We start from the raw sequence: 25,457 nt of genomic DNA on the forward strand, positions 1-25,457 counted from the left end.
ATATGTGTATGTATATAGAAAGAACTGAACACAAAACCTAGCCCTGCCCCAGCGGCTCCCCCCACCCCCACACCCTTTTCCAAAAACAACCAAGAAAAAAAAGTTTATAAAAATATCTTGCAGGAATTCTTTAAAGTTTACAGTAGCTTGCCGGCGCTGCATCCGCCGGCCCGCCCCTGCCGTCCCGCCCCCCCCACCCCGGCGCTCTGACGGCTCCATCCTCGGGCGCCTCGGCCCTAGACCCCACCCTGCCCAAGACACACAGACAGACAGACGGCAGGAGGACGCTGCTGCTGCCCCTTCCCTGAACAGAGAAGTAAGGAAACTCAATAAGTTAAAAGAGCAAATAAATAATACTGATCTCGGCCAGCCCTGGCGCAGGCAGGCGACTCCGGGGCCTCCGGGGTCAGTGTCCACCGGGGCCGGGAAGGGTCGCCAAGCGCGAGAGCACGCGGCAGCCCCAGACGAGCAGGGGACGGGGCACGGGGCGGACGCGAGCGAGCGAGCGGCGGGAGGGGCGGCTGCCGTGTCGGGGGCGGGCGGGGGGGGGGGCGGCCGCGGGCAGAGGCTGGCCGGCCGACTCGGCCGCTCCGCCCGCCGCGGCCCTGCCCCGGACGCCGGCCTGGCCGGGCCGGGCCTGCCGCGCGGTGGTCCCCGTGAGTCCGGAGCCGAGCCCCGGCGGAGCCGCTCCGCGGGCCGGCGCGCGGGCGGGCGGGGCGGCAGCAGGAGACGAGGGAGGGCAGGTCCGCGGCAGCTGCCTTCGGTCAGCCGGTGTCCGGCGCGGAGCACAGAGGATGGCCTCGTGGAGGTGACATGTTAACTTTTCGGGATACTTCCTGGTATCAGAGCGGAAACAGTGACGTTGTCAGAGACAGGCAGAGAGAGAGACAGCAGGAGAAAGAGAGAGCGGGCACGGGCGGGCCCAGCCGCAGGCGGTGGCCCCCGGTGCCCCCTTTCCTTTCCTCCCCGGCGTCGCCGCGGGCCGGGCGGGGCGGGCGGCGGGGCGAGCCGGGCGGGCCCCTGGCGGGCCGTGCCGGGCTGGGGAGGGGGCTATGTGTCTAAGGCTGCTCGCGGCGGGCGGCGGGCGGCCCCGTCCTGGCCGTGTCCTTGGCCGTCGGGTGCTCGGCGTCCCCTCCAGGGCCGGGGCCAGCGGCCGCGGAGTCACCGAGGGGGCCGTGGGCACTCCGCTTGGCGGGCGTGCTGGGGGCCTGGGCCGCCTGCCCGTTCTTCTCGTCTGAAAAAAGTTGTTTAATTACGTCAAAGAAGTTACTCAATGGGCTGCCTGGGTACACAGAACAGAAGACAAAAGAAAAAAACAAGAAAAAAGAAAAGAGAAAGAGGAAGGGGTAAGGAGAGAGAGAGAGAGAACAAACAAATGAACGAAAGGGTCTCCACGAGAGAAAGAAAACCCAGCGAGATGAGGTCTGAGCCGGGCTCGGCAGGCGGGGGCAGGTGGGCAGCAAGCGGGGCGGGCAGGTGGAGAGACCCCTCCTCCCTCACCAGGCCTGGCCCCCTCCACCTCAGCCACCAGTCCCCCCCTCAGCCCCCCCAACGCCTGGCCAGCCGGCCAGCCCCACTCTGGACACTGAGGCACAGAAACCAGCACTGCCCCAAGCCCCAGGGCTGAGCAGGAGCCTGGGACCCCAGGCTGGCTCCGTGCAGGGGGCCAGGGGGTTCTCTGGGCTGGGGAGGCTGGAGCCAGTGTGCCCACCACACTCCTCCCAGGAGGCTTGGAGCCCGGCCCCTGGCCAGCCCAGGCAGCACCGCGTGGACAGAGGTCAGCAGCAGACAGACAGATGGACGGATGGGTGGACAGGCATGGAAGGCTTGGGTGCGGGAGGGCTGGGGGCAGGCAGCCAGAGTGGGAGCCCTGACCCCAGAGGGAATGTCCTGAGGGCAGGAATGGTCTGACCACCCCCACCTGGGTGGGCCTGTTCTCTGTCCCGACGCCTCTGCTCTGCTCTACTCCTTACACCTGACGCCCCCAGCCCAGAGCAATGGTGTGCATGCACAGCACACGGTCATCCCCCCTCCAGTGGACAGAAAGCTCTACACCAGCCTCCTGCCCAAGATCTGGAGGCTACCCAGACCCCAGGCCGGAGCCCACACATGGGACCCTTGCCAAACTTGGGGCTTGGGGACCTTTTACGGCTCTGAGCCTTTGGGGTCCCTTCCTGGCCTGCCTGGATCCTAGGGCCGGGCCTATGGCTGCCCTAGGGGGTGGGTGACTGAGGCTGCTCCTGGCAGAGGTGGGGGACTGGGTGGGCCTGAGTGTGCACATCTGGACCCCGCGTATACACAGGGACCCCAGGATAGCCCTCAGGGTGGCGGGGGCGGCACCCTGCCAGGAGCAGGCTGCAGGTGGGGGTGACAGGCTGGGGGGGGTCCCAGGTGAGCGTGAGGGGTTCTTACCACATTTGGAAAGCCTCCCCGTCATCATTTCCATACAGTTAGTGGTGTCTGGAGCACAGAATGGAGAGAGGAGGGAGGGAGACGTGTGAAAAAGTCTTCCCACTTGGACCCCTGGCCAGGCGCTGCCCTCAGCCTCTGGCCAGGCCCTCAGGGAGAGGCAGAGCCCGGCGTGGGGCTTGGCCATAGCCAAGCAGGGAGTTTGCTGGGACCGGCTGCCTGGGGGGAGGGGCAAGACGGGGTGGGGGGGTGGAGCCCAGAGCAGGGCGGGGCTTGCGGGGGGCGGGGCCGGGCTGGGGCGGGGCTGGGGGTGGAGCCTGGGTGGCGCCGGCTCAGACTGTGGGCACTGAGTGGGGGCCTTCTCCTGGGCGGAGGGGAGTCGTCCTACAACCAGAGCAGGAACATGGGGCGTGGCCCTGCCCCTTGGGTGCCCTGGGCCTGCCTGGCCCTCGGTCCGCTCTGTCCCGCCCTGGGCCCAAGACATAGGCTCTGGAACCGAGAAGCCCAGGGCTCTGGCTGCGGTCTACTCTGGCCATCTGTGTGTCCTCACTCTGCCACTGGGCAGCTCAAGCAGCTGCGTGGCTCCCAACTGCCCCTCAGCTCGTGTTGCCCCCCCTTCCCTGGCCCTCTCCCACCTTCTGCTGGGCCTGCGAGTACTGGTACTGGCAGGGGCCTAGGGTGGGAGGCTCCGCCCTCAGGGCCCTCACAGGAGCTTCTGTGGGGTGGGATGCGACCTCTGGGCCTCCTGTCCCTGTTGGAGCGACCACCAGGTCTCTTGCCCTGGAAGCTGAGGGGCCACTTCTGCCCCCTGCTCACAGCGGCTCTGGAACTGAGCTCACCAGACAAGAGCACCTGGAGCAGGAGGGAGGGTGCTGGGAAAGGCCAGGGACACCCATCAGGAGGCCTGGGGATGGGGCCAGGGTACGGGCTGGGGTCCTGGCTTAGGCTCCCCAGGTCCAAGGCCCCCTGAAGGAGGGCAGGGGAGACGGGCTTGGGCCCCAGATTGGGTACCCAAGAATTTGCAGGGACAGAGGTTTGGGCACAGGGCTAACCAAGGCCCCTGCTTTGGGATGGGGTTAGGACTGGCAGTAGAGCCCAGGGGGAGGGTGGTGTCCACCTTGTTCACTGCTGTGCCTGGGACTTGGCATGAGGGACGCCTGCTAACAGGGGCAGAATGACCTCTCTGAGGTTACTGTCCATGGCCTAGCCAGGAGCAGGGAGACTGCAGCGCCCAGACAGTGGCTGCAGGCCTGGGCATCTGCTGGGGGGCACACCAGGCCCTAGCCTTTTGCTCACCTCGCTGGACAAGCTCTGTCCTTCCCTGGCCTCAGTTTCCCTCTGTCAGCCCTACTGTGCTCTGAGATGGAAGCCTTGAAGGCTCAGGGAGCCACCTCCACCCCACGCCCTGCCTCCAATGCCAGACTGGCTCCCGGGACCAGGCTGCTGGGGCCACCCCTGCCCTGACCTGCCCATGGGGTGACGAGGCACGTGTTGGGGGAGAAAAGGGTAACACACACGATGAAATGAGGATGGCAGGGGCGGGGAAGGGGGGCGAACAGATGGGGCCAGTCTGGCCTCTCGGACCCCACCAGGCTGGAGGAAGGGCCCACTGAGGCTCCAGCCAACGGGGGATGCTCAGGGCTCGGGCTGGATGCCGTGCTCCGGACCCCAAACCCTGACACAGGCCTCACGGCAAGCCGTGCCTTACCACCATCCTGACAGCAACCACACCCTTGCTAACGGACCACCCTGCCCAGACATGGGCTCTCCCACTCCCACCCACGGTGGGCACGTAGCCCACTCCCCACCAGATGCTGAGCGGTGTGGGCCCTGAGGCCCTCGGACCCCCAGCACCTCCAGGCCTGGGCCACCCCTTTCCCTGTGTGACCCCTTGTAGGCCCAGCTGGGGAGCCCCTCCTTTGGGAACTCATGGCCAGACAATCACAGGCCTGTCACAGGGAAGGCAGGCGGCAGGCAGCCCCACCACGTGTCAGCCAGTGTGGGCGCTAGGCCCACAGCCTCGCTGCGTGCCGCTGGGGGAGCTCCGAGGGCGGAGGGCTCCCAGGCAGGACCTTGGCCGCTGCTCTCCTGGAGCCCGCTCTTGCTGGCCCGGGGCCAGGCTGCCCGGGCCTGGCTGCTCAGCCTGGGTGCTGGGCCCTGTGTGGCCTGTCCAGGGCCGGGAGCTGGCCGCTGGGTGTGTGAGTGGGCACAGGGCGGTCTTCTCAGGGCCAGTGTGGCTCTCGCCGGAGGACCTGCCCACAGCCCCCTCCCTGCCCCTGCAGCGGGGCCGGACACCTTACCTGCCAGCGTCAGAGGCTACTCTCGTAGCTGGTGGCCACCTTCTGGCCCTTAAGCCCAGCGCCCCAGCTTAGTCCTGGCGCTGGCGGGGGGGGTTCTACAGTGGACAAGAGGCGCCTTTCAGTGTGGTGTGCTGGGCCCCGCCCCCTGGGGGCAGGGAAGGGCCGGGAGGGCCCCGCCCCCTGGGTGGGCAGAGACGGGCCGGCCCACTGCGCCGGGAGGGCCCCGCCCCCTGGGTGGGCAGGGAAGTGGGCACGGCGGAGGGGCCACACCCCTGCTCACCAGCCCGCAGGGCGGCCCGAGCTGAGCCCCCGCCTCACCTGACAAATGCTGGGCGGAGGGCTGGTCATGTGTGCTCAGTAGCTGGGTCTGAATGGTCTCCACGACCCTCTTGAAGCGGCGGCTGGGGCCTGGGGGAGACAGGGGGTCATGCCCAGGACAGGGCTGTAGCCCGGAGCCCGCGCCCTGGGCCCGTGGCTCACCTGACAGGAGCGTGAATGTGACGGAATAGATGCCATTCTCCTTCTGTGCCGCCCCGCCCTCGGTGTAGGTAATGTCCACCTGGAACTTGACCGGCTTCTGGAACACCGCCGGGCCCCCCGTCGCCTTATACTCAGCCCGGAAGCTTGTCTGGGAGATGACGCTGTGGCTGAGGCTGGGGATCTGCGGGGTGGTGGGGCAGCATGAGTGTGCTGGGCACCGGCCGGCCCCGCACGGCCCCCCTCGCACCCCCCGTGAGCCGGGCAGGAGCCTGTACCTCTCTGCCTGTGTGCGGGTTGGGGACGTGGGAGCAGAGTGGAAGAGGAGAGGGTCGGGGGAGACAGGAACAAGGAGACCCCGTGGAGCAGCTGCTGGGACCAGCGTGACAGCCTCCAGAGGCTGGGGCCACACGGCCCCTGCCGAGGACAACACCCTGCCGCTCTGTGGGCTCGGGAAGGGCGCCGCTCCCAGTGCGGGCAGAGGGGCCCCTATGCACTTGACATACAGGCAGCAAAGGGAAATGCCCTTGAAACAAAGTCAGGAGGCAGTCTTGCCCTGGAGGAGTCACTCCTACGACAGGGCTCTGCGGCTCAGGAGAGGCCGGAAGGCCCAGCCCATGCCGGAAGGCTGACCAGGGGAGGGATCTTGCAGAGGTGGAGGGAGAGGGAGAGGGAGAGGGAGAGGGAGGCCCGGAGCAGGGGCCCTAAGGAGGAGGGCAGGCTGCCATGGCAGGTGGTCCCCCGCCCTTGGGGAACTTGGGCTGAGGCTGCACCAGGCTGAAGAAACCCCCGTGGCAGGCCCCGGCCCTGATGGGGGTGGGGCAGCTTCAGCTGCAGGGCTGCTGTGATCCCCCGGGGACCCAGCACCGGGCCAGGCCCCCTGACAGGACTCTGGAAGCAAACCTTCAGGGCTTTCTGCTCCACGTGCTCAAAGAGCTCCCAAAGACAAACGGAGTGCACCCAAGGCTTGAGTGCGGCCCACCCTCGGGGAGCCGCCAGGCCTCAGCAGGAGGCAGGGGCTCCAGGAGGCGGCAGCCGGTGGGGGTGGGGGAGCGCACACGGGAAACGGAGATAGGCCTCTTGGGACGGGACCCGGCAGAGGTCCCCTCCCCTGTGAGCTGCCTGTGCTTTACTCCCTGTCTCAGTGGTGCTCCCACAGCCAGGGCTGCTCAGAACGAGGGCCGGCCTCCCTCCCCAGGCCAGGGGCCCGTGCAGTGACCCTCTGGTTCCAGGCAGGCAGGCCGGAGCCAGTGTCTGTGTAGGATGTGCGTCCCCAGATGGGTGGGAGAGGCTCACCGACAGGAAGGCGTGAACAATGTCAGCTTTGATGGAGCTCAGGGGCTTGTCCTTGATGACCACGAAGATCTGCTCCTCCTTCTCCAGGTTGATGAAGTTCCCAAACCAGGACTTCTTGGCAAGCCTGGGGGAGGGAAGTGCGGGCAGAGGGCTGCTCGTATCAGGGTATGCTCACTGTCAGCCCAGCCTCTGAGGACAGGCCCGCCCTCCCCTCCTGGCCAGGGCCAGCTTACTGCCCCAGCTCCTCCCTTCCCACCCAACTCCTGCCCTGGCCCCCGATTCCTTCCACCCTCACCCCACAGCCCTAATGCTCATCCCACAGTCTTGGCCGGGCCCCATTTCCCCATATGCCCGCCTGGGTCTGGGCACTGCCCACCAGAACCCACCAGAAAGGAAAGTAGAGCTCACCCTGACCCCCAGCCTTACTCCTCTCTGTTTAAGCCACCAAGTTTTGAGGGAATTTGCTATGCAGCAATCCTGCAGCAGCCTGGAGGAAGGTGCCCCCTGGCCTGGGGCTGCATGGGGAGCAGGGGCAGTGTGGGAGGCTGCGGTACGGGGTCGGGCCTGGCCGGGGAGCTCTGCGCCCATATGGACAAATGGCTGGGAGAGACACTGCATGGACGATGGGGCCTGGGGGCCCAGGATGCTACATGCCCCTCCCATCTGGTGGGACAGCCCAGCTCCCCCCCCACCCCCGGCCACCCCGTCCTCGAGGACCAGGGGCTGCCCGGCTGCCTGCTGCCCAGCCTGGGTCACTCTGGGACATGGAGGCTGCTTCCAAGCCAGGTGCTGTGCTAGGTGGGGCAGGGGTGTATCCTGCACGAGGCCCCTCCCCTCACTGCTGCCCAGGGCCTCCCAATGTCCTCTGTCCTCTGTCCAGCCTTGTTATTCTGTCCTGCACCTGCATCTGACCTGCGCCGTCTGCATCCCCCCCACCGCGGTGCACACCAGCGTGGGCGTCCCTCAGCTGGCCCCAAGATCCTGCCTCCTGGGTGCACGCCTGCACGGGCCCCTCCCTGGGGCATGGACGGGGCCGGGCTTTGCTTCTAAGCAGAATGAATGGACAGATGTCTCCTCCGAGAACACGTGACTCAAGGCCACCCACGTCTCCTGCTTGCTAGCAGGTCTCCACTGCATGGCGACGGAGCCCCCTGACATGACGGAGAGGCCCGCAGCCCAGCAGCCCACAGGCCCTGAATCCCGCCGACGACCGAGGGAGCTGGGCCACAGGTGCTGCCCCAGCTGAGCCTGCCTGGAGGTGACCACAGCCCACTGACTCTAGAAAGCGGAGGGCCCAGCTGGCCCGGCCTGCAGCCCGACCCGCAGAGCCTGAGACGTGGAGCTCGTGGTGTTTAAGGCGCTGAGCTCGGAACAGTCCGCCAGGCTGCAGTGCTGACGCGTCCTGACAGCCGCCCTGGGGCTCCGCCCCTTCAGACGGCGAGGCCCAGGAGGGCCCCAGCCCAGCATCTTGCTGCGCCACCGGCGCTGGCAGCGGGAGCCGCAGGGGCCTCTCCGTGGTTTTCCTGACCATGTGGCTTCCCCTTTCCCTGCCCAGTTCCAGAACTGGCCTCTGCTTGGCCCAGGGATCCCGACCCAACAACAGCGCAGAGGTGAAGACAGGGAGGTACGTCCTGCCGGACGCCCTGGTCACCGGCCACTTCTGCCTCCTTCCCCACATCCTGCCCTCCTGCCCGCTGTCCGCTCCGGGTCTGGCGCTCTCTGCTGTGCCCCGGCACATACTCGGGGGGGGGGGGGCGGGGGGCAGTTCTGGAACCCGCATAAGGGGTTTCTGCTTCTCCTCCCTTGATGAAGAAGAACACCAAAAACGTGACTTGTTTATAGTTTGGCAGCCAGCAGTTTCGCATCTAGTGTAATAGGCAGTCCCGTGCCTGGAAGAAGCCTGAAGGAGCCAGAGAGGCAGCGCCGGCCGACTTCAGTGTCAGCTGGGCCATCCAGCAGCCGCCGGGCGTCTCCAAGTAAAGCAGACCACTCTCCTTGGTGTGGTGGGCCTCGTCCAAGCAGGTGAAGGCCTCAGGAACAAAGGCTGCAGCTTCCCCAAGGAATTCTGCTCAACTCAACACCGCAGCGTGAACTCCCCACCTGCACACGTCACACTCAAGGCTGTGACGTCACCCAAACTGGAACCTCCGCCTGCCGAACCTACGGCCTCAGACCTGCCATCCGCCCTAGCACCGCACTGGTGCTTCCCTACGAGCCCTGACGCGCCACGGCCGAGCGCGTCCTCTGCAGGAGGCGGTGCTGGGGCGTGAGCTGCTATGGCCTCCCGGGCCACGGCGCATCTGCTCGGGCGCACCGGCCACAACTGCCGGGTGGTGGGCGCTGGCCAGGACCCCCGGGAGGGGGCGAGGCCCCCGGACGGACTTGAGGATGGGAGGCTGTGGGCCACCTACACGGCGTCGGGTGCCGTGGGCTCTAACCTGCCTGGATACCCAACAGTTACGTTACAGGGGTGTCTGTGAGCGCGGTGACAACAGCAGGAAGTGCCGGCCGAGGGGCACTGACGGTGGGATGGGCCGCGTGCCCAGGCCCCACGCAAAGCACGCCAGCTTGTAGCACCTCCTGTTCAGTGATGAGACGGGGGCCTCTGAGGAGGCTGCCTGTTGCCCCTCGCGAGGCCTGCCCTGCACCCACAGCGCAACTCCTGTTCGCGCGGCGTCCCCCAGGGCTGCAGGCCCAAGGCCACCGCCAGGGCGGGAGAGTGGGGGCAGGGCCGCTCCAGGGTCTCCGCCCCAGTCCAGACTGGCGGCGGGGTGAGCTGTGGATCTGTTGCCCATCGCCTCCCATGGACCCTGCTCCTTCCTCTTGGTGAGGGTCAGATGAGGGCTTGCTCTGCTCCTGGCCCTGAACAGTGCCACCCTCCCCTGGACGCGTGCCCCCACCAGGCCGTCCCGGGGCTGTCCCTCCGCCTCTTTGGCCAGCACTGTGTTTTTGCCTTGAGACGCTCCATCCCTGTGAGCCCCCACGTTTCCGGCTGTTTTCCAGGCTCCACTCTGCCCAGCGCAGCCCTCCCTGGTGGAGGCTGCCTGCTGCAAACACCACAGGCTGGTCCTTCTTGGGCTCCCCGGACTGGGCGTGTGCAGGGCTGAGCCTGTGTCCAGAGCAGGGTGAGCACGCCTGCCCTGCCACGAGGGCTCGGCCTCCGGTCCGCAAGCCTCCCCGCCGCGTGGAGGCTGGGGCTTTCAGCTGGCGTGCCTCAGCCCCTCCGAGCATGGCTGTGCCGTCCCTTGCCTCCAGCCAGCCCCAGGCTGTGGCTTTGGGGTAGGGCCAGGAAGAGCCGGCCGGCTCCCTCAGCAGCACAGGCCCTGCTCCCCAACCTGGCGTTCAAAGTGCCGGAGACAGAGATGTGGGTGCTGAAGAGGAGGTGTCCCAGGCAGGGGCTGGCGGGGGGATCTGGGCAAGCACAGGGTCCCAGGGAGAGGGGAACAGGACCTGTAGGGGCTGGGGTTCTTTGCCCCGAAGCCCTCGTGGGCCCCCTGGCCTGCCATACGGGAGGGTCCAGCATGGGCCCCCCCACGTACTTGGCGTCTGGGCACCGGGAGGGAGGCCAGTGGCTCACCCTTTGACCTTGGGCAGCGACCACTTACTCTGGAGAGGACTCCGGGGTCAGGTTGGACATCTCTTCGGGTGTTGGAACTGCGCACACATGGGAAGGACAGGGAGAGAAGGCGTGACCACTCTGCCCTGCCCTCACCAGGGCCCCCCCCAACCCCGCACCGTGACCGGGGTCTCACAGGGCCACCCCACAAGCTCCCGGCCCCCGCCGGAGCCTAGGGCCACGGGGCTGCCCCTGCCTCTGGTGCTGCAATCGGGCCAGAACGTCTCTGGCCTACAGCCAGCCCTGCTGTCCCCCCGACAGATGGCACTGGTCACCCAGGCCCACCCATCGGCTGTGCCGGAGGCTCAGGTGGCCAGGCAGTGCTCACTGACCCTCGGCACCCAGCGCACAGCAATGAGCTGCCCACCGCTGCCCCATCCCACGGGCTTGCTGACGGCCCTCTCCCCCACCCACCCGGCGGCTGGCTGTCCTCCCAGGGCTCAAGCAGCCCGGCTTCAAGTGGCCACTGGGCTGAAGAGAAGCCCAGGAGCTGGGAGGGGCCCCCGACACACAGTGGGCAGGCCTGGGAGCAAGCAGCCGTCCGCAGGCACCGCCTGGGCCTGTGCCAGCCTAGAGGACACCGACCACTGCCCTGCTAGTGGCTGGGGTACTGGCACAGCACAGAAGGGGGGGCAGGCCCTGCCACCCTCGCAGCCCCCCTTCTCTCCACTGACCCTGCAGTTTCCGGCGGTGGAAGCGGGGTGACCCCAGGAAACTGTTCTTGATGGAGTTGAGCCGCGTCCTCCAGGGCACCCCTCCGACGCTGGGGCTGGACGGTGGCGTGGGGTTGGGCGTACCTGCCGGGCTCTCCTTGGGCGTGTGCACAGGCGTCCCCTTAGGGGTGGGGAGGGGACTGCCCCTTGGAGAGGGGTGAGGGGTCACCTGTATGGTAGGGACAGATTTGGTGTTGGGTTCAGTCCCGGCGGTCGGGAGCCGGATGGGAGCCGGCATGGTCGGCGGGCCCGGGGGCAGGGCCAGCTGGGGGCCTAGGCCCCCCGGGACAGAGGGTCGGGCCTGGGTGCCGGCCGGGAGTGGGTTGGACTTGGTGCCCTGCAGCGGCTTGTCGGTCAGCTTGGCCTTGCTCGGCAAGGTCTGGGTCTTGGGGTTGGGCCGCAAGGCGGCCTGTGGAGGGAGGACGTGTCCGGGCCGAGAGGCGCTCCGACAAGCTTCAGGCTCCACGGAGGTGGCCAGGGGGCAGGCCACAGAGGGGCTCTCGGGGGGCGGGGGAGGCAGGGCAAACTTTCTAACAGGCTACAGGGCAGGCACAGAGGGCAGGGAGCATAGTGCGAGGGTCCGCGAGAGCCGCCATGCAAGTGCCCGCCGCCCCCCGCATGCACAGCACCAGGCGGACCACAAACGTTCAAGCAGGACCCCAGGGCAGGACCAGCGGGGACAGGCAGGCGTGGGGGTGGGAGCGTTTGCCATAAAGGAAAACAAATAACACAGGAGAAAACAAAACAAAAGAACGTGCAGTTAGCCCCAGCAGCAGCAACCACGCGGCAGCCCCAGCAGCAGGCGGGGGACGCGGGCCCAGCCCGGGCTCAGGGAGCCTCCCCTGCCCCCCCCCACCCCGGTGCACGCTGGGCCTCTCGGAGCTGGGGGGGTGGGGCGGGGCAGGGGCTCACCCGGGGGCTGCTCAGCGGGCTGGTGGACAGGCCCGAGGAGGCGCCGCTGATGGACCTGGACCTGTGGACACAGGTGCGGGGCGGGTCAGCCGGGAGGGGCCGCGGCTCTCAGCTTCTCTCCCCCGGGCGGACCCTCCAAGAGGCCGGGAGCCCCGGCCGAGAGCCTTGAGGCCCCCCTGTCCTGCGCACACCTGGCCACACGCACGGCTGTTCCCTGTCCCCACCCCGCCTCTCCCGGGGCCCAGGAGGGCCCCACAGCCCCTTCAGGGGCCCCGTCAGAGCCTGTCTCCGGGCTCCTCTCCTCTACGTGGGAGCTGTCCCATGGCCAAGGCCCAGGCCCAGGACGGCACCGGGAGCCTTCAGCAAGGGCCTGTCAGGGGCTTGGGCGGACAGAGGGATGAGGGGAGACGGGCGCTTCCTGGGAGCTGCATCCAGCCCCCATGTCAGGTCCATTGTCCAGCCTCCAGTGCCCCGAGCCCAACCGGAACCCCCAAGGCTGAACTGTCATAGGCCCTGAGTCCTGTGCTCGGCGGACAGCCTCCCATCCTAGCACGTGGGCCACCAAGTGGGCACTAGCCCAGCCCTGCCATGCCCATGTCCCACCTGCCCGGCCCAAAGGTGCCCACAGCACGCCAGCCCATAGCTCTCTCCTCACTGGTACCACGGGGGTCTGGGCGAGGCCAAGCTGGGGTGAGTGCTGGCTGGGACCACCAGCCTTGTCCACCACCAGCCCCACTGGGCCCGCAGACCTGGTGGGGCAGGAACTGGGCACCCTGCGAGGGAGGGGCACACCACACGGCCTCAGGGAAGGTACACCATGCCTGCTCAGCCCTGGGTGCTGGCACCTGCCACCCTTCGAGGAAGGAAACAGGGAAGGGGGCCGAGGCAGCCACAGGAGAGAAGAGGAAAAGAGTGAAGGCCTGCCCGCACCAGTCAGCCCGGCCCCAAGAGGGCTCTCGCCCACCCACTCACACCCCGGCCCAGTCCCTGGGCCTCAGGGAGGAGCTGAGCCCACTCTGACCAGGGCCCTGGCATCTGTGGGCTGGGGCCCCATAGCAGTGACCCTCCAGCTCCTCCACCTAACAAAGCCACAGACAGAGCCAGGGGACGGCGCTGACCTTGCTCCCGGCCCCCCAGCCCAGCCTGCCCGCAGCCAGGCCTGGGTCCAAAGCTTTCAGATGCTGGGAAGGGAGTGGGGGCCGTCGGTCCCGGCTGGTGCCCACCCCAGCAGTCACAGGCTGGCCGGGCAGCAGCCAAGAGTGAGGCCCAGTGCCTGGGGCCTGCCTGCCACTGAGCCAGCCATGCGCTCGTCACTTGGCACAAGGAAACCAGAAAAGAAGCAGTGGAAGGAAGAGGGGTGGGGGCTGCCTCCACAGCGTCCTAACCAGGCCGCACCTGTCCGAGACAGAAAGGAGGGGGCCAGCAGGCAGAGCAGCCAGGGCGGGGCGACAGGGGGGGTGGCAAGAGGCCAGCAGTGAGCAGGCAGGGGCACGGGCAGGTATGGGAGCAGGCGGGGGGGAAACGGGTGAGGCCCGACCGCTGTCGGCCACGGGCAGGAGGCCCTGCAGAGGCAGGGCTGGGGGGCTCAGGAACGCCGGGCCCCATGCAGAGACCCCTGAGACCGTCATGCCTCCTGCCACATCCTGGGGAGCCTGCCACCGCCCTGGGCTGCCGCTTCCACTGAGGCCTCACAGCCTGCAGATGCTCGGGAGTCCCCGGGCAGGGAGAGCGCAGTGGGTCTCCCCACCCGGTCAGGCCGGCCACTGGCCTTGCCCCGGCAGCCCACGCCTCCTCGGGGCCTCAGGCCCGCCTGGCCCAGGCCCTTCCCCAGCTAGCTGGAGGTCTCCCTCGCCAGAGCTGCGAGGGCTGGAAGCACCTCAGGCCCAGCCCTGCCACCAGGCCCACCGTCATCCTTGGGGCTGGGGGGCGGGGGATGGGTGGGCAGGGTGTATACCTGTCTTCTTTGCTGAATTGGGGGTGGGCTTCAGCGATATCCAGGCTTTTACTGAACATTGCTTTACTACAGCAGGAACAAAGCGAGAAAACAGAGTTACTGACGCAGCCCCACCAGGCGGCCCGGGAGGCTGGACCTCCGCACAGCTCCACACAAGCTGGGCATGGCCCACCTGGCCCCAGGCCAGGCACACAGGCACGAGGGGAGGTCAGGCAGGAGAGAGCCAGGGCCACAGCGCACCCCACCCTGGTGACCTGCTGGGTGGGGGGGGGGGGTGGCCAGGCCGTGGAGGATGCCCAGCACCCACCACCAGCCCTAGGACCCCTGCAGCCCCAGCCGGTGGCCCAAGCCAGAAGAAGCAGCGGGGCCTGGAGCGGCAGTGGCAGGTCAGGTGGTGTCGGGAGGAAGGGACGCTCCAGGGGCCGCCGGGACGGTCCACAGCTGACCCCGTCCCCGCTCCTCCCACCCCGAGGCAGCCAGGCCTGGAAGGCAGAGCAGGACACTGGGCTCCGTGGCCTCCCATGCCCAGCCCCTGCTCCAGGCAGGTGAGGGAGGGATGCGGGGTGGCCAGGATGCAGTGGGCCCCATGCCAGCACTCAGCGTGCACTGAGCAGGGGCAAGGCTCAGGAAAGGTGGGCTGGGGAGAGGTGGCCTCTCACCCCGGGGGCCTGCTGGGGAGAAGGACGCGAGGCGCAGTCGGGGCAGGAGCTCAGCCAGCAGAGACCTTTCTCCCCCCACCCTCACCAGCCCCCCAGTGCCGGAGCCCATGGGCAGTGGCCCGTGGCGGTCTAGAGCCAGCCCGTTTCCATGGGGGAGGCCTGGGACCACCGAGGGAGCTGAGGACCACCAGCCCAGTTTAATCCTGATGGTGGCCGTTTCCTGGCAGATACCTTGAGAGGCCCGGCTGTCCCCAGCACTCAGCCCCCAGCTGGCCAGGGGCAGCCCCAGAGCTGGGTCTCCAGGTCCAAGAGCTATGGCAGAAATCCCCACCTGGGCAGGAACGCTGGGCCCCTCCCCAAGCAGGCCCTGCCCAGCGCCAGGATGAGGACTGGCCGAGGGCCCCTCCTGGCCACGGCCAGAATCAGCAGAGGCTCTGCAGGACCAGGACGCCCTTCCTTCCTCCAGGGGGCGCTGTTGGGACAGCCCGGACCTGCTCGTGGCCAGGCAGATTTCCACTCTTGTCCTTGACCCCCACTACCACAGGAAACCCAAACATGGGGCCAGCATCAAGCGGGGACAGGCCTGCTGGGTGGCTCTGAACATGGCCTGATCCCAGTGTAGCCAAGTGCCGTCCACTCCGGTCCAGCCCGACCCTGTTCCAGATGGCCTGCCCAGCCCAGTACAACCCAGGCCAACAGAGCAAAGCCCGGTCCACCCCAGTCCAGCCCAGCTCAGTCCAGTCCAGCTTAGTTCAGCTCAGTCCAGCTCAGTCGAGTCCAGTCCAGGCCAATCCTGCTCAGTCCAGTTCAGCCCAGCTCAGTCGAGGCCAACCCAGTCCACCCCCGTCCAGCCCAGCCCAGCTCCGTCCAGCCCAGCCCAGCTCCGTCCAGCCCAGCTCCGTCCAGCCCAGCCCAGCTCCGTCCAGCCCAGCTCCGTCCAGCCCAGCTCCGTCCAGCCCAGCCCAGCTCCGTCCAGCCCAGCCCTGCCCAGTCTTGCCTAGTCCTGTCCAGCCCAACTCAGCTCAGTATAACCCACCCAGCTCAGCCCAGCTCTGCTCAGTCCACCCCAATTCAGCCCAGTCCAGTCCAGCTCAGTCCAGTCCGGCTGAGTCCAGCCCAGTCTAGCCCAGCCCAGCTCAGTCCAGCTCAGCACAGTACAACCCAGCTCAGCCCAGCATAGTCCAGTTCAGCCCAACTCAGTCCACCCCAGTGCAGCCCAGTCTAGCCCACCCCAGTCCAGTCCAGCCCAGCCCAGCCCAAGCCCAGCTCAGTCCACCCTGGTCCAGCTGAGTCTGATCCAGCTCAGCCCAACTCAGTCCACCCCAGACCAGGTCAGTCTAGCCCAGTCCAACTCAGTCCAATCCAGCCCAGCCCAGCTCAGCACAGTCCAGCCCAGCTCAGCTCACTCAGCCCAGCCAAGTTCAGCTTAGTCCAGTCCAGCACAAGCAGCCTGAGCAGCCCGGCCCAGCCCCTAGCACAGCGTGGTCCAGGCCCACCCAGTGGCCTTGGCCCAGCCCCAGGGCTGGGGGGCAGAGATGAGCCATGCCAGGCCCAGCACAGGCCGTGAGCAGTGCCAACGCCAACCGGGCCAGGCCACCAGGAGGCAGAGCGCTGAGTCCTCCTGGAAGGCACGCACCTCTGGCCATGCTGGGCCATCTCGATGGCCCGTCGTGCGGGCACCGGGGAGCCACCGTCCGTCACGCTGAGCACCTCCATGGACTTGCGTTCAGGCCGCCGCTTGCCGTGCCGGTTCAGCATTGGGGAGTCCACACGCTTCCGGGGAGGGTCTGTGTGCAGACAGGGGTCAGGGCGAGGCAGCCCGCTGGGCCTGGGAGGGGCAGCATGGGGCCAGGCCACCCTGCCACCTTATACCTATTTCATTTCTGGGGGGCAGGTCCTCGTCCTCATGGCTCGGGTACCTTTCTTTCCGGTCCAGGAGAAGGAAATAAATCATCTTCTCCTGGTTTTCCCTGCAGTGGGTGAGAGGCACCGAGAAGGGTTGGCAAGTCCGTTCCTGGATGGGGTCCCACCCCGTGGCCGCCTGCCTGGGAGGGGCTGCTGGGGCCCCCGGCCAGGCTGCACCGCAGCCCCCCACCAACGTACTCCTCGGACAGCAGGTCCTGCAGCAGCTTGTTGCGGTCCCGGAAGCAGCCCAGAGAGTGCATGCTGTCCAGCACATCGGGGTCAATGTCCTCCAGGCTGGGCAGTGAGCGGATCTGCACCTTGCGGGGGATGGGCTGCTCTGGCTCTGGCTCGTTCTTGCCCCCTCTGTGGACAACAGGCACCGCGGGGTCACTCCCTTGCCCTCTGCAGCCTGGGGCTCCTCCGCCCCCCACCCCGAGGTGCCGGGAGGGCAGGGCCCACCCCTTCCTGGGGCCCCGAGTCTTGCTGCTCTCCGTGTGCCCAGCCCCTGCACACCTCCTGCATCCTGCCTGAGCCCAGTGCAGGCCGGCCTGGGGGCCTTGAGAGCCAGGAGCGGCTGAGGCTGGGGGCAGGCCTGCCCTGGGCTGGGTCACCCCCCCGCCTTCCCTAGCAGGCCCTCCAGGCCACGGTGACAGGTGGCAGGCAAAGCAGGCGATGTGGGAGGAAGAGCTACTTACATATACCATATGTGTTTCTGAATGTGCTCTAGCTACAAGGAAAGAGAAACAGGGAGTTAGTGCGAGGAGGGATGGAGGAGCCCACGTTAGGAGGTCGGGGGGCGGGAGCGTGCAGACAGCAGGACAGGAGTGGGGGAGGGGGAGGGGAGGAGAGAGGGCATGGCGGGGGGGGGGGTGTGGGTGGAGGGGGGGGGCGCGTGTGGGGAGGGGCTGCGTTCCCGGAGGCTCCAGGCTAGCACCCCTGACCCTGCCTACCCCCGGTCGAAGAGAAAATGCTGACCTAGAGAGAGAAGGAGGTGGGCAGGGCCAGGGGGCTGCAGGCAGGGCTGGGGGACCTGGGTGGCAGAGGGAGTGAGCACGGAAGCAGAGTGGCCTCCGGGGTTCTCAGGGCTCTGGGAAGGAGGCCAAGGGAGGAGGGCAGGGGAAGCGGCCAGGGTGGCCCTCCTGTGCCCAGGAAGGCGCTGGGTGCAGGTGTGAGCAGGAGGCTTGGGGGCCAGCCCTGCTCTCCCCCCAGCTCCACTCGGGACAGCTTGGCCGAGGAGGGTAGGCGAGGGTGGCCTCTTGGGCACTGGGCCGCCCCTGTCCTGGGAAGGCCAGCCCGGGGAGTCCTCCTGCCCTTGCTCTGGGGACCCGCCCTCCCGGCACTAGCTGAGCCTCAGGGAGGCCGGAGGCGGCCAGCTGGGGGTGTCTTTCGGAAGGAAGAGCTGCCCTCAGACCTTCCCTGGCCCCCAGGCATCAGCAGTGGCCATGGGGAGCTACTCACATGGACCGGGCCCAGGACTCGGGGGTCAGCGTCAGTGGGCGCTCACCTGCCAGGCACACCAGCACTCCCAAATCACGCGTCCACACCCGCGCCAACACCCACACCCACGCACACGCAAGTGCATGCCTGTGTATGTGCACCCAGGCCCGTGCACCCATGCACACACCCACACACCTGTGTATGTGCCCACACAGCGCTTACTTACCCATATGCTCTCACACGTGTGCACACTCACACGCACCATGCACACCCAGGGCCCCCCGCACCACACTCATAGGCCTAGGTGGGGTTGCCCTGCAGGTGCCATCCCTTGCCCCGGGAGGAGACGCCGGAGATGGGACCTTGCAGGCTCCGGGGGTGGGGGGCGGCATAAGGGAGAGAAGACGGCCCTCCAACCCCTCCGGGATGCCCGGGACCCACCGTGAGGCGCCGGGCCGCGTCCACCTCGATCATGCCGCGCAACAGGCTCTGGCAGTCGGGCGGGATGAAGTGCGGCATATGGAACACGCCCCGCTTCACCTTCTCCAGCAGCTGCCGCAGGTTGTCGTCATCAAAGGGCAGAGCCCCCTGCCGGCAGGGGACTGGGGTCACCTGGGGAGGGGCACACAGGGGCAGCGCCGCGGGGGAGGGAAGGGGGCCTCACCACCAGCAGGGCGAACAGGATCACGCCGCAGCTCCACACGTCTGCCTTGCGGCCGTCATACTTCTCCCCCTGCGGGCGGCAGTGGGGTTGGGGGGTTGAACGGCCGAGCTCCGCAAAATGGTGGGGCCCAGGTACAGGGTGTAGGGGGGGTAGTCTGCCAGGGCCCGGGGTCTGCAAGGCTCGGGTGGCGAAGCCCCCTGGACAGGCGGCAACCAGGGCGGGGGCGGGGGCTACTTACCCGGATCACCTCGGGGCAGGCGTAGTGGGGGGATCTGGAGGCAAAAGCAGCGGTCAGGCACGGGGTTCAGGACCTGCTGTCTGCCCTGGCCACCCCACCCCACCTGCACTCAGGGCTGCCCCCCAGGACCACAGCAGTGCAGACGCCCAGAGGCACGCTCTGCCTGCAGAAGACGCCCCTCTGGGGGGCCCCCAGGCCCACCAGGAGGCTCAAGGGGCTTTGGTGCCACGTCCTCACAATCTAATCCCTGCTGTGTGCTTCTGGGGGAGACGGAGACACAGGAGCCTGTGGGCTCCGCCACACTCAAGGCTGTCTGCCTGCTGCCCTGGTCCAAAGGGAGTAACATCACCGGAAGGACCACGGGGCTGAGTGCCCGCTGAGCAAGCGGGCAGCCACTGGGACCGGACCCGCCTTCCAGGGCCGCGGAGCCGAGCGCGGGCCTGGGCCTGAATGGTCACGGGAATGGTCCCTCCACAGTGTCACACTTGGCAGCAAAATCTGGGGGCAGAGTCAAGGTCCTGGGGTTCCTGGGGCTCCAGGCACCCCCCCCCCCGGCTAAGCAGCTGAGACCACCGGCGGCATGGCCGGGGCGGGGGCCGTCGGGGACAGCGGCCGGGCCCTCTCCTGGCCTGGCAGGGCCGCTCACCCGCAGCTGGTCTCCAGCAGACTGTCGCCAACCTGCAGCGACGCCATGCCGAAGTCAGCAATCCGGATGTTGTTTTTCTCATCCAGTAGGAGGTTCTCTGGCTTCAGATCCCTGTGGCTGGGAAGGAAGGCAGGATTGAGGCTGACCAGTCCCCCTAGCTGCCTCCCCTCCCCAAAAAGCCCATCTGCACAGCATGGGGCCAATGGCAGCCCAGCCTGGTGATGTCACAGGCAGCCAATGGGAAGTCACCTGCCTGGTCACTGTGGTCTCGGGGGACAGAGAAACAGAGACCCTCTGGGGTCACACCACCTGCTCCCACCCGCCCCCGAGGCAGGCTTTGCTTTACTCCCTGGGGCCCCCCCATAAGTGCTATGGGCCAAGGCCAACCTAGGACCCCCAATCCAGGGTGACCTGGCCCCAGGACCCCTGAGAAACCTGAGGAGGGGGCTTCTAGAACCTGGGGTGGACACCTGGCAGTAGCTTCCTGATGCTCCTAAAGGGGGGGGGTCAATAAAAAGTGTGCTGTCTGCTCCAGGGGCACAGGGTAAGTGCAAGGGTAGGGTGCAGATACCTGGTCTGGGGGTACCTGGTGGGCGGTGAGGGGTACCTGGTGCCAGGGGTACCTGGTAGGGGGTGGAGGGTACGTGGTGGGGGGTACCTGGTGGGGATGGAGTGTACCTGGTGGGGGGTGAGGGGTACCTGGTGCTGGGGGTACCTGGTGGGAGATGGAGTGTACCTGGTGGGCGGTGAGGGGTACCTGGTGCCAGGGGTACCTGGTGGGGGGATGGAGGGTACGTGGTGGGGGGTACCTGGTGGGGGATGGAGGGTACCTGGTGGGGATGGGGGCACCTGGTGGGGGATGGACACCTAGCAGGGAATGAGGCTTTGCTCGTAGAGAATGGGGGTGCACCTCGCAGGGGATGGGGACACCTGGCAGGGGTCGGGGCACGCACCATATGGAGTGGCTGTGGCAGAAGTCTAGCGCAGAGATGATCTGCCGGAAGAACTTCCGGGCCTCTTTGGGGGTCAGTCTCCCCTTCTTGACAAGGTAGTCGAAGAGTTCCCCACCAGACACGTGTTCTAGCACCAGGTATCTGTGGGGGACAGGTGGGCGTCGGGTGGCTGCACATAGTCCAACCCGCCCGCCTTGGGGCCACCCAGCCACAGCAGCACTGGCCAGAGGCTGTAGGCCAGCACCCCGTCCTGGCACCAACCTCTGCCTGTCCCAGCCTCCAGCACCCTCAGCATGAGGGCTCCACGCCCCCCACTTCCTGGCAGGCCTGCTTCTAGGACCACCATGGGGGGAGCCCTCTGCTGGGGGGAATCCAGGCACAGGGTCACCCCTGGCCCCCTGGCTGAGGGACAGCCGGGCCTCCAGGCAAAAGGGGCACTGTGGCCACGGACCCCCACGCAAGCTGGGGCTGGGACCATTCCAGGCCCTCCCTGGCTAGTCCAGCTTGGGCTCCCAGAGCAGGGTCCTGAATCAGACACTCAGGCCCTCAGGGAGCCCTGGCCAATAGGGCAGGCCTCCAAACAGGGTGAGCAAGGGGTTGGAGCAGGGCAGGGCTAGGGGCGCCCAGGGATGGGCCCTCACACTGGGTCTCGGAAGACAGAGCAAAAAGGTGGGCGTGGCCCAGCGGGCAGGGAGTAACTGCCCCCACTCGGCTCCCCGGGGCCTGGTGGCCTGGACTGGGGCAGGGGCTGGGGGCTGGGCCCCCAGGAGGATTCTAACAGGGCCCCGGGCTCCCTGGCTCTGTGGGCCCGTGGCCTCAAGGCCTGACACCTGCCTCTGCCACCCCTCGGCGCCCTCACCTCTGCTGCATCGACCCCTGGCGGGGGCCCAGAGACTGAGAGCCCTCCAGGCTATGGCGCAGGGCTGCGGTGGGGGCAGGGCGGGATGGGGAGAGCTGGAGGGGCAGGGCATGCCGTGTCTGGGGCTACAGGCAAAAGGAGGGACCCTGAGGCCCCCGGGACATGTGCGTACGGATGCCTGCAGGACCCCCAAGGAGTTCCTGGAGGAAGCCAAGGGAATCTCCAGAGCTGGTCTTGCAGGAGCGGAGGGGTCAGTGGGGGTGTGGGAGCACAGGGAGACGTGGAGGGGGCACTAGGTGGGGTTCAGGCAGGAGGGGCCCTCCTGGGGGGTCTCGCCCTGCTCCCGAGCGGGAGGGTCCCAGCACAGCACAGGCCGCAGGCTGATCTCGTTGGCAGAGGGCCCCGGGCCCCTCCCTCACCTGGGCAGCCTTGGGCTTGGGAGTCCTGGGGAGCGTGCGGGGCCCCGCAGGACCCAGCCTGGCCCCCGAGCACCTCATACTGGGCACGGTGTCCCTGTCATCGGGCCTTTGCCCAAGCTGTGCCCCCCCCCCCCCACGGTGGCCTCCTTGGAGCCAAAGGCTCTGCCTGTCATTCCCCCCACACCAGGTCTATCCTCGAGAGGATCTCAGCAGAAATGAGGTGTGACAGGTCTCCCGCATGTTTTCGCCCCAAGCTCATGGGACGCCACTGACACTGCAAGGTGGGCCCCCCAGTGAGGCCAATGGTGGGGGGTCATGCAGGTGTGCGTCTCGTGGGGGCAGAGCTCCCTGTGCTCGCAGCGTCAGGGGCCTGCCACCCAGCACCCGCACGCCCGTGCTGACCGGGTGGCTCCCGTCACCCTAACCCTCAAACACTTGGGTCCTGGCTGGCGCAGCGAGAATACCACGGCGTTGAGGAAACAGGCCCAAAGAGTGAGCCACGTGTAGGAGGTGCCGCGGTTTGCACCTAGGGCCCATCCTCCATCTGTGTGCCCGAGGCTTCCTGCTCCCCCGGGGCAGCCCTGGGTGGCCGGCTTCGTGCCCCAACCTCCACTGCCCACGACAGTGTGGGCGGGCTGCAGACAGCCACCCGGGCCAGCCCCTTGCTCATGTTTCCTCACTCAATGCCAACGTGCCCAAGGACAGTGCCGCTGGGGCCCCTCCTGAGGCCTGGGCATCACAGGCCGGGGCCTCCTACAGTCACACAAGGAGTGACAGGGATGGACGCCCCCTTGCAGTGACCCTGGGAGGGACCGCCACCCACAGCCCCGGTGAGCTCAGGGAGGCCGTACAGTTGGTGACTCTGCCGTGGTCTGGCCTGGGAGCACTGACTGTGGAAGCCTCCCGAGAGCTCCCTCCCCACCAGGGCCCCCTGCCTGGGGGGCTGCCTGTGCCCTCCCCAAAGCCCCACCCCGGCTCTCCAGGCCCGGCAATACCTACAAATATTTTTTGTTTTCATAAACATCGTGCAGCTTTAGAACATGAGGGTGTTCGATGAGCTTCAGGATGGCGATCTCCCGCTCCACCTGCATGGGAAGAAGAGGTCCAGCTGGGGGCAGGCTCACTGCCCTGGGGCTGGGCGGTGGGGGACACCAATGCCATGTTGCCCTGCCCTCCAGGGGTCTCTGGCTGGTGGGGAGACGGAGGGATCAAGTGGGCCGTGCCCCCCTGGATGCCGTGGCTGGGTCATGGGGGCAGCAGGAGGCTTGGAGGAGGGCCAGCCTAGCGATGGAGTCTGCACCCCTATGGACTGGCCCAGCCCATCCCAGGGACATCACACAAGGGGTCTGCCTCCCAGCCCCTCCACCCCGGCCCTGCCAGGCCTCCAGGGAGGTGGGCCCCAGTTAGATCCCCAGGCCCCTGCCACTGAGCTCTTGTGTCTCTGCTCGGAGAGCTTATGGGCATCTAGAATTCAGTGTCCCCGAATGAACATGTGAGTCCCAGGTGCTGTCTGCCCGCTCCCATCCAAGCAAGCATCACCTTCCCTTAAAACTGCCCCATCTGTGGTCTCTGGGGTTCCCCAGTGGGGCCCACACAAGTCCCTCCCTGCCCTCTGGCGAGGACTTCTTCCCCATCAGCAGCTCCCCCATCAGCCTCCACTCCTCGGGCAGCCCATCGCTGCCCTCCTGGCCCCACGTGCCCCCTCAGGAGACGTCTGGGAGAGGGTATGAGGCACAGTCCCTAGGGCAGGGGCAGGCGTGGTGAAAGGGACCCCCCAGCATGCCACCTGCCTGCAAAGGTCTGAGTGCTCCACACCCACAGGTGAGCAGGCAGATAGGTGGGGGGACCCGCGGCCTGGGCAACCCCTTCCCGCTGAGTGTCCAGCCCCAAAGGGGGCCCAGACTCCACCACGCGAGGGGCTCCCAGGACTGGGGAGGGAGGAGGGCGGGAAGCAGGAGGGGGTGGTGTGGTCCCGTCCGCGAGGTGTCAGCTCCTCTTTCCCTCCTCAGAGGCAGGGGCCTCCTCCTGAATCCAACTGGGGAATCTGAGGCCCCAATGGCTATCCCAACAGGTTGGCACAGGGCCTGGACGGTGCCCCAGGATGCGGCCTGTCCCTCCCAGGCTCCGGGCTGAGGCCAGGAGAAAGGGCAGGCAGGGCCGGCGGGGGGCGGCCAGCACGGAGGGTGCTGGTCACGGTCAAAGGACAGTAGCGCAGGGAGCCCGCTCTGTGGCTGGAGCCGCCCACCTGTGCTGCAGCAGAACCAAGCCAGTGGGACCCGCCTGGGCTGGCCCCTCTGCAGCCCCCGGGGTTCTCACCACAGGCCCCCCACCTGAGCTCACCTTCATCAGCACAGACTCGCTGAGCTTCTCCCGGTTGACAATTTTAATAGCCACCTTCTGGCACGTGACACAGTGAATCCCCAGCTTCACAAGGCCTGCAGAGTAGAGAAGCCCCCTGAGACCCCATCCAGGGCTCCAACCAGCAGGGGCCTACCTGCTCCCCCTCAAGGCCCTCACTCAGGGCCTGGGCCCTGCCCCCACCCCCCTCCGCCCAGTGCGCCTCAAGCTGGACTCCCACAGCTGCTGTCCGCCGTCCCACGCTCCTTGGTCACTGCCCAGAAGAGCTTCATCTTGGAGTATCCCTGCCCCACACCACATCCTCTGCCCATGGGACCAGCCCTCTGACCTCCTTGAGTCCCCCTTTGCTCTGGAGGCCATGACCCCCCGAGTCCCCGACTCCAGGCCTTCAGCCACTGCCCAGCAGGGGAGCCAGGGTATCTCAGACTCAGGGCCACCCCCTGCCGGGACCCTTAGGGACCCCTCCCCCCGGGATGCTCAGCTTCTGCCACCCGACCCACCAACCTCCTTCCAGCCTGCAGATCTCTGGGCAGAAGTGTCCAGACAGTGTCCAGCTCACTGCTGTCTCAGGACAGTACGATGGGCCCAAAGCCACTGCCTGGACGGCACCACCCCAGCCTGCCACGCCCCCTGCCCCCCACTGCTGGACCCTCCCCCAGGACAGAACACTAATTCACTCTTCCTCACGGCCCCACTTCTGGGACCTGAGCCCCAGCACACTTCTCTGGTCCTGGTCACCGCCCCCTTGTCGTGTGGCCACAGCCAGGCCTCCGTCTCTCCTCCCTCCCCTCCCTGGCTGGGACAGGCCCCCAGGGCCACCAGCAGCCTTGCCCCCACTGCAGCCCAGGCCGCTGCCAGCACCCTCCAGACCTCTGGCTGGACCGCTCTGTGGGCTCGGGCCCAGGACACCCCACCTCTCCATCCCTGAGCCTAGGCCCCCAACCCCGACATTCCTCAAGGTGATTTCATTCCCAGGTGGGCACGTGAAGGCAATCACGATGGCTGAAGCCACCTCCTGCACTTGGGGGCACAGGGGGCCGGGGACCCCGTTCACTGTGGCAACGCAGCCCAACCTTGGGATGCCCTTTCTGTGAACACTGAGGGGCACCCGCACTGTGTCATCAGACTTGATCAAAGTCAGGACCCCGACCGCACACCCATCCCATGGTTCTGGGGTGACCCGGCCCCCCTGTTGTTGCTGCTTTAACCATGACCTTGAGCTCCTTGTCATGCTCACCAGCTGCTTGGGTTCACCTGGGTTTGGGGGGATTCTTACCAATTTGCAAGAGCCCCTCGGTTTTTATGGGAAATGAATCCCTTGTCACATGCATAGAAAACACCTTCCCTTAACGGACCGCATGTCCGTAACTTTACGTGGCCTCTGTGTCCTTCCATGGAGCATGGTCATGGCTGTCCTTTCCAGCACGGCTTCTTGCCCTCCCCCGGTGCTGGGCTGGATGGGCCTGCAGGCTAGCCTCTCCGTGTGCAGGGAACTCGGCCGCGGGAGGACGCCGTACTTGCCCAGAGGCAGGAACAGCGGCAGGTGGGGGACCTGGGCCCTTGTGGATGATGCCCAAGGGCCAGAAGCTCGTGTGCACACTCAGGGAAGGACAGATGGGCTCCTGGGTTCCGGCAGGGTGTG

General features: G+C 67.2%; 1 protein-coding gene across 11 annotated transcripts in view; it reads right to left on the reverse strand.

Moving 5' to 3' along the window:
• Positions 1-683: 683 nt before the first annotated feature.
• The window catches only part of BRSK2 (BR serine/threonine kinase 2), a 60,192-nt gene continuing 35,418 nt past the window's right edge, over positions 684-25,457 (reverse strand). Inside the window, exons 2-22 of one of the 11 annotated variants that reach the window (XR_003517239.2) lie at positions 23,798-23,892; positions 22,457-22,542; positions 20,180-20,320; positions 19,227-19,343; positions 18,581-18,614; positions 18,343-18,411; positions 18,120-18,266; positions 16,937-16,968; positions 16,440-16,604; positions 16,209-16,306; positions 15,973-16,123; positions 13,678-13,743; positions 11,724-11,784; positions 10,773-10,980; positions 10,088-10,136; positions 6,483-6,606; positions 5,190-5,370; positions 5,028-5,117; positions 4,710-4,804; positions 2,413-2,460; positions 734-836 (exon numbers count right to left, since the gene is read on the reverse strand). Coding sequence is in view for 7 of the 11 variants with exons in the window: in XM_027577781.2 (XP_027433582.1) it covers positions 1,059-1,282; positions 2,413-2,460; positions 5,028-5,117; positions 5,190-5,370; positions 6,483-6,606; positions 10,088-10,136; positions 10,773-10,980; positions 11,724-11,784; positions 13,678-13,743; positions 15,973-16,123; positions 16,209-16,306; positions 16,440-16,604; positions 16,937-16,968; positions 18,120-18,266; positions 18,343-18,411; positions 18,581-18,614; positions 19,227-19,343; positions 20,180-20,320; positions 22,457-22,542; positions 23,798-23,892 (2,186 nt within the window). In the remaining 4 variants the exon portion in view is untranslated. Of the gene's footprint in view, positions 1,283-2,412; positions 2,461-4,709; positions 4,805-5,027; positions 5,118-5,189; positions 5,371-6,482; positions 6,607-10,087; positions 10,137-10,772; positions 10,981-11,723; positions 11,785-13,677; positions 13,744-15,972; positions 16,124-16,208; positions 16,307-16,439; positions 16,605-16,936; positions 16,969-18,119; positions 18,267-18,342; positions 18,412-18,580; positions 18,615-19,226; positions 19,344-20,179; positions 20,321-22,452; positions 22,543-23,797; positions 23,893-25,457 lie in introns of those variants that run through there. The other 10 variants (XR_003517240.1, XR_003517238.1, XM_027577782.2 and 7 more) reach the window with 10 other exon arrangements.

The sequence above is a fragment of the Zalophus californianus genome, chromosome 11, assembly GCF_009762305.2.
Source record: "Zalophus californianus isolate mZalCal1 chromosome 11, mZalCal1.pri.v2, whole genome shotgun sequence".
In the NCBI taxonomy this organism is placed as follows: domain Eukaryota; kingdom Metazoa; phylum Chordata; class Mammalia; order Carnivora; family Otariidae; genus Zalophus; species Zalophus californianus.